General features: G+C 54.5%; 1 protein-coding gene and 1 pseudogene across 1 annotated transcript; both read right to left on the bottom strand.

The window, feature by feature from the left end:
* Nucleotides 1-595: 595 nt before the first annotated feature.
* LOC100615588 (cancer/testis antigen 1) lies at nt 596-2,277 on the bottom strand. The gene is made up of 3 exons (XM_003317785.6): nt 1,922-2,277; nt 1,129-1,263; nt 596-889 (listed from the first exon to the last, which is right to left on the bottom strand). The coding sequence occupies exons 1-3, from the start codon at nt 2,188-2,190 to the stop codon at nt 751-753; spliced, it is 543 nt and encodes a 180-aa protein (XP_003317833.3). The 5' UTR covers nt 2,191-2,277; the 3' UTR covers nt 596-750.
* A 1,469-nt stretch (nt 2,278-3,746) lies between these two features.
* Nucleotides 3,747-6,579, bottom strand: LOC112206865 (cyclic AMP-dependent transcription factor ATF-4-like; annotated as a pseudogene).
* Between the last annotated feature and the right edge of the window lie 1,073 nt (nt 6,580-7,652).

The raw sequence follows: 7,652 nt of genomic DNA, 5'->3' as shown, positions 1-7,652 counted from the left end.
GGTGATCCGCCCGCCTCGGCCTCCCAAAGTGCTGGGATTACACGCATGAGCCACCGCACCCGGCCTTTTAATGATTTTTCTACAGACAGAATCGCGCTACATTGCCCAGGGTGGCCTCCAACTGCAGGTCTCAAGCCATCCTCCTGCCTCAAGCCTCCCACAGCGCTGGAAATACAGGTGTGGGCCACCATGCCCAACCCATATCACATGCTTAACAGTGATATGATAATGCTGGTTCTATGCATCTATTCAAGTATGTTTTCAAATAATTTTTCCCAAGTAAAAAAGCTCATATGTTCAACGAAAACAACTTGGGAAAAAATTTAATGCTGACCTGGGAAAACATTATATATGCTACTGTCATATATTTAACGTATAAATGCAAGTATATTGAGGAAAATATTCTAAAATGTCCACAGTAGTTAATGCTGAATGGCGGGACCCAGTGGCTTTTCATTTTCCCCCATTTCCCAAATTGCCTCCCGTTACCTTGTGCTACTTCAATCTGTGAATCCCAGAGCCTCCCCTGCAACCCGAGGACAAGGGCATGCAAGTCCGAAGGTGCCTTCGCTCGCCGAAAAGAGACTCGGACACGGAATCGTAGCTCAGTTTTATTTTCTACAGAAACAAACATGTAAGCCGTCCTCCTCCAGCGACAAACAATCAGGCCCCCACAATGAACTGGCCACTCGTGCTGGGACCATTCCCTAGGGGAGGAGGCATGACCTAGGAAGGGGCGCCAGGCTGGGCTTAGCGCCTCTGCCCTGAGGGAGGCTGAGCCAAAAACACGGGCAGAAAGCACTGCGTGATCCACATCAACAGGGAAAGCTGCTGGAGACAGGAGCTGATGGAGAGCTGGAGTTGGCGGTGGTCTGCAGCCATGAGTCGGCTAAATGTGAGGGGCAAAGAACATTACATTAAAGGCGACACCTCTGCACCCATCTCCCTGGGCTCCCTCGGGTGGCGGCGGGCCTGGTGTACCAGGTCTCTGTTCTGAGACCCTGTGCTGGCGTGTTCCCAGGTTTCTAGCAGCCTGACCGTGGGGTGTAGGCGGATCCCAGCCCCCACCCTGCCACGCTGTGACCGCCACCCACCCAGGCCCCATCCCTGTCCTGGTCCTGAACTGACACAGTCAGTATGTTGCCGCACACAGTGAACTCCTTCAGAAGCACCCCTGGCACGGGAAGCGGTGGGGCATCCCGGGCCAGGCTCCTGCGGGCCAGCTCTGCTTCCATGGGTGTCGCGAAAGGCATGGTGAGGTAGCTGGTGGGGGCCCAGTTAAGGCATCCTCTCCTACGACTTGGCCTGTGGCTCCGGCCTGCTGCTTACCCCAGGCCAGCTTCCCCCTCCCCCACTCCCCCACCCCCGATTGCCCAGCTCATCCACCCCAGGCTGTCTCCCCAGGCACTGGCCCAGTAGCACACCCCACCCAGCTGTCTTGGTTCCCCACTTTCCTTTGCTGCACCCCAAGCTGACTCCTCCGTGCCCTTCCAAGACCCCTCCCCACCCTGCCCCCTGTGGCATCACCCGGCCCCCTCCTCATCACTCGACCCTCCATCCCAACCACCTCCCGCCACCCACTCCCATCTTGCCCCCTTCCCCCCACCTCCTGATCCCCTCCTACACCTGGGTCCCCCTATCTCCTGGCCCCTGCTCCCCTCCCCGCATGACCCAGTGCCCCTCACCCAATCACCCAGCCCCTCTCCCCCACCCCCACCCCCTCTACCTCCCAGCCCTTACCTCCTCCCCTCCTCGCAGCTGGCCTCCCATATCCCCACCTCCCAACCCCCACCCCCACCCCCACCCAACCACTTACTCGCATCTCCCCCGCCTCCTCCCCCACCTGGCCCTGCCCTCCCCATCTCCCGGCCCCCACCTCGCCACCAGAACTGTCAGAACAGAACAGAACAGAACAGGATACAACTCAAGCAGGCGGCTGTCCGGCCTCCTGGCCCCGCAGGGGCACCTTCCATCCTGCGCACAAGCGGCACCGCCATGCGGACCCCGCGGGGCGCCTCCTCTCGGCCCCGAGGCCCTTGCTGCCCCTGCGCCCCGGGGACCTCTGCCGCCCGTGGCACCCGCCTCTCCTGGGCCGCCAGCATTGCCCCCTGGGCCATCAGGAATGCCAGGGCCTCCTGGGCCATCAGCATCGCCCGTCGAACCCCCTGTGCCCTGGCCTGCGGCCTGCATGGCTCCGGAGCCTCTGCGCGGCTCTCAGAGAGAAGGTCAGGGCCCACGAGGATGCGGAGGCAGAGAGGCTGCAGGAAGTTCCGCCCCCTGGCGTGAGATGGGCAGCCCGGGATCCTCAGGGCGCCTGCGCACAGGGGCCCTACTTCCGGCCCTGGGAGACCCCGAGTGAGCCCCGGAGCACGTGACCGGTTCTCACCAACCCCGCCCCTCCCCAAGAGAGTCCGGGCCGGAAGGTGGCCGCAATGCCAGCTTGGACCCCTCACCCCTGAGCAGCCGGCTGTCTGCCGGACCCCTGTCCCGGGAGCCCTGCAGGGACTCAGGCACTGCGGGGCCCAGCCTGTCCCATCCCCCGGGTCTCCCTCACATCGAGGAGCAAGACGGGCCTGGGAACACGGGGCCGGGACTGTGCGGCCATCGTCCCGGACCCTGCCTGCCCTGTCCGTCCTTGGGGGAGCGCCCAGGACAGACCCCGGGGGGCAGGCCTCTAACTGGGTTCAGCAGCCTCCGTCCCTGTCCTGGTCGCCCAGCTGGTGGGGTAGCTGGAACTGCATGTCTGGTGGGCGTGGCCTCGCGCCAGCCAAGGTCTCCCAGGCGCCAGGTCCAGCCAAGGTGGACGGGAGGGCCCAGCGGGACCCGGGGCCGGATCTCACTCCTGGGTTCAACGGGTTCTGTCCCTGTCCTAGTCGCCCCGCCTGGTGGGGGAGCTGGAGCTGCGTGTGGGGTGGGTTGCGGGTGGCCTCCCACCAGCCAGGGGCTCCCGGGCTCTAGGCCTGGCCCAGGTGGACAGGCGGGACCTGCTGGACCTGAGGCTGAGTCGGGCCTGGCTCCTGGGTTCGGCAGTATCAGTCCCTGCCCTGGTCGCTCTTGCCTGGTAGGGAGCTGGGAGGTGACCCTGTGTCTGCTCAGTGGTGATCTATTTGTGTGTCTGGAAGGGGGTCAAATCCACGGGACAGGTACCTCTAGAGGCATGCAGGGGTGAGGGCGGCACGGCCCCGGGAGCTGAATGTCTGTGCCAGGCACACCTGTAGCAACAGGAGGTGACCAGACAGGGCCTAGCCCTGAGGAAGGGGGAGGTACTGAAATCCAAACCACTCTCCCCCACCTTCCAAATCCAGGAATCAGCAGCCTCTGCACCTGGGAAAAGCATATTGGCACTCATGTGGAAACTAAAAACGTTGATCTTTTGGAGGTAGAGCAGAATGATGGTTACCAGACGCTGGGAAAGGTGGGGAGGGTGGGGAGGTTAATGGGGACAAACATATAGTTGCATAGAAGGATTAAGTTCTAGTGTTTGATAGCACCGTAGAGGGACTATAGGTAATTATTTATTGTATATTTCAAAATAGCTAAAAGATAGGAAATGTTCCCCAAAAAAAGAAATGATAAATGCTTGAGGTGGTGGAGATCCTAAATACCCCGACTTGATCATTACATCGTGTGTGCGTGTGCATGTATCAGAATATCACATGTATCCCATAAATATGCAGAGTTATCATACATCAGTTAAAAATGTTTTTACTTACAGAAAAGAAAAATTCACCCAAGCTCTTGCGTGTACCTCCAGTTTATTATTTTCACTGCTGTATTTCATTACATATATTTCATTAAATGATGAATTTTAAAAACCAGAGAACACAACTTGTTAACACAATTACACCTGGAATAGCTGAAAATCAGACATAACCCAGTTAGTGATTGCCATCCTTCCTGTCGTCCTCTGCTCAGTCTCCCCATTCTCAGACAGAGGCAGGCTAAAGTTCTTACCTTCAACAGGTCAGGGAAGGGAGAGTAAAGTGCATGTGACCCTGTCTTAGGAAGCAGGAAGACAGAGGGAGGGTCTCCGGGTCCCCATTATTTTCCCGGCCTATTATCCTCAGATCAAGTCAAGAAAGGAAGTCCTAACTGATTGAGAGATTCCTGGAGATACTGCCACTGTCCTGGAAGTCTCAGCCAGCCACTGGACCGGAAATCTCCTCCATCAATATTTCAGCCAGAGCAACACCTGCCACTAGATGGCATCAAACTCCAGCCGGGAGCAGGACAGATTTGGATGGTCCAGCGGGCTTGCCTCATTCATTTCATTAACCCCACAGTAACACATTTTCACATTGTATGTGATTGGATTTCTTGGAAACTACCTATTACATTACGGCAGAGTTTTATAGTCCTCTAATTTAACCATTCTGCTGATGATGGGCAGGCATTTGGATAGTTTCCAGCCCTTGGCTATGAACATGCTTGTACAGGTCTCTTGAAGCACATGTCCAAGTTTTTTTTTGGAATTGCTGTATCACAGCCAATACATATCTCGAAATTTACTAGATAATGCCATGTTTTCCCAAGTGGTTTGAGCCAATTTTCGCTTCCACCATAATGTGTCAGCGTACATACACATAGCTCAACATTCTCATCAATATTGACGGTACTAGTCCGTTCTCGCATTGCTATAAAGGACTACCTAAGACTGAGTAATTTATAAAGAAAAGAGGTTTAATTGACTCACAGTTCTGCAGGCTCTACAGGAAGCATGGCTGGGGAGGCCTCAGGAAAGTTACAATCATAGCGGAAGGCAAAGAGGAAGGAGTCACATCTTATATGGCCAGAGAAGGAGAAAGAGAAAGTGAAGGGGGAGGTGCTATACACTTTTAAACAACCAGATCTTGTGAGAGCTCAACATCATGAGAATAGCAAGGGGGAAATCGACCCCCATGATCCAGTCGCCTCCCACCAGTCCCCTCCTCCAACACTAGGGATTACAATTCAACATGAGATTTGGGTGGGGACACAAATCCAAATCATATCATTCCACCCCTGCCCCCTCCCAAATCTCATGTACTTCTCACATTGCAAAATACAATAATCTCCTCTCAACAGTCCCCCAAGTCTTAACCCATTTCAGCATTAACTCAAAAATCCACAGTCCAAAGTCTCATCTGAGACAAGGCAAGTCCCTTCTGCCTATGAGCCTGTAAAATCTAAAACAAGTTAGCTACTTCCAAGATAAAATTGAGGTACAGGCATTGGGTAAATACTCCCTTTCCAAAAGGGGGACATCGGCCAAAACAAAGGGGCTACAGGCCCCATGCAAGTCCAAAACCCAACAGGACAGTCATTAATTCTTTTTTTTTTTTTTTTTCACTACAAAATAATTTATTCGAACACACAGCTACAGCGCGAGACTCCTATGTACAAGCACATTGACGCTCCTGACTACCCTCAACTGGAGGACCCTTTTCTTCCCCCTTGCCTTGCAGACCTCTTCTATCGAATCTTTCATGTACTGGATCTCCTCGGCCAGGGAATCCGCCCTCTCTTGCAGAGCCTCGTTCTTCTTTTCCACCGCTTTGCACTCACCAGTGAGGACCTCCTGCTCCACCCTCTTCTTCTGGCGATACCTAGTTCCTGCTGTTTGGTTTTGCTCCATTTTTTTTCAGCTTCTTATCCAGTTTCTCACCCTTTACTTGTGCTGCTACCATCTTCTCTCCAGGAGGGTCATAAGGTTTGGGGCAGGCAGAGCCACAGAGGACACCTGGAGATGGCGGGCTCCTACTCGGAGAGCCCCTGGAGGTAGAGGGAGAGCCCAGACAGGACTCTGGGCTCATACAGATGCCACTATCATGATCTGAGGGGGCGTCTTCCTCCTTTGTGCACTGAGGGATCTTGGAAATGTAAGCAGTGGAGTCTGGCTTCCTAGCTCCTTCAAAGATATCCACTTCACTGCCCAGCTCTAGACTAAAGGAATAATCTGGAGTGGAGGACTGGACCCCTGAGGAAAGGGGAAGAGGTTGCAAGAAGGTGAAGGGGGCAACCTGGTCGGGCTAAACTTTCTGGGAGATGGCAAATCGGGTTCACCATCTGGGGGGGGGGCTCCTTAGTAGTCTCCTGGACTGGGGGGGCTCCTTAATAGTCTCCTGGACTAGGGGGGCAAAGAGATCACACGAGTCATCCAACGTGGCCAGAAGCTCATCTGGCAGGGTTTCCAGGTCATCTATACCCAACAGGGCATCAAAGTCGAACTCCTTCAGATCAGTTTTCTCCAACATCCAATCTGTCCCAAAGAAAGCATCCTCCTTGCCATCGTTGGAGGCACTGACCAACCCATCCACAGCCAGCCATTCGGAGGAGTCTGCCTTAGCCTTGTCGCTGGAGAACCCATGAGGTTTGAAGTGCTTGGCCACCTCCAGGTAGTCATCTAAGAGACCTAGGCTTTCTTCAGTCCCCAAACCTGACTGGTCAAGGGGGGACATCAAGCCCCCACCAACACCTCGCTGCTCAGGAAGCTCATCTCGGTCATGGTGCAGTGCTTTGCTGGAATCAACGAATGTGCTTAATTCGAAGGTGTCTTTGTCGGTTACAGCAATGCTGCTGCTGAATGCTGTGAGAAGTGCTACGGCTTAAGCCGCCGGTGGATGCCACTGCAGAGCCTGGTGCTGCTGCCACCGCTGCAAAGGCCAAGGCTGCCACAGGCACTGCTGCCCCTAAAACGCCATGGTGGCCATGGACCCTGCAGGCGGGGAGGAGGGAAGGAGCCCACGTGCGGAGGAAACTACATCTGTGGGCGGGCAGAGCAGAAAATCGTCATTAATTCTTAAAGCTCCAAAATAATCTCCTTTGGCTCCATGTCTTACATCCAGGCCACACTGAGGCAAGGGGTGGGCTCCTGAGGCCTTGGGCAGCTCTGCTCCTGTGGCTCTGCAGGGTACAGCCCCCTCGGCTGCTTTCCTGGGCTGGTATTGAATGTCTGCAGCTTTTCCAGGAGTATAATGCAAGTTGTCAGTGGATCTATGATTCGGGGGTCTTGAGGATGGTGGCCCCCTTCTCACAGCTCCACTAGGCAGTGCCCCAGTGGGGACTCCAACCCCAGATTTCCCTTCTGCACTACCCTAGTAGAGGTTCCCCAGGAGGGCTCTGCCCCTGCAGCAGACTTCTGCCTGGACATTCAGGCGTTTCCATACATCCTCTGAATCTAGGCAGAGGTTCCCAAGCCTCAACTTTTGCCCTCTGCATACCCGCAGGCTTAACACCACATGGAAGCCACCAAGGCTTACAGCTTGCACCCTCCAGAGCAGCAGCCGGAGGCGTATCTGGGGCCCTTGTAGCCACGGCTGGAGCTGGAGCAGCTGGGGCGCAGATAGCAGTGTCCTGAGGGTGCTCAGGCCAGCAGGGCTCTGGGCTGGGTCCAAAAAACCATTCTTCCCTCTTCAGCCTCCAGGCCTGTGAATGTCCCTCAAAAAATTAAAAATAGAACTACCATATGATCCAGCTCTCCCACTTCTGGGTATAGATCTGAAGGAAATGAAATCTATTTCTTCCTGAGTCAGTTTTCATGGTTTGTACATTTCTAGGAATTTGTCCACTTCATCTAGGTTATCTAATTTGTTGGCAAACAATTGTTCACAATCTTCTCATGTAATCCTTTTTGGGGGTAGAAGAATTCAGTAACAATCAACAAAATGAAAAGG

Source organism: Pan troglodytes, chromosome X (genome assembly GCF_028858775.2).
Source record: "Pan troglodytes isolate AG18354 chromosome X, NHGRI_mPanTro3-v2.0_pri, whole genome shotgun sequence".
Taxonomy (NCBI): Eukaryota; Metazoa; Chordata; class Mammalia; order Primates; family Hominidae; genus Pan; species Pan troglodytes.
This window is presented reverse-complemented; position numbering and strand designations above follow the sequence as displayed.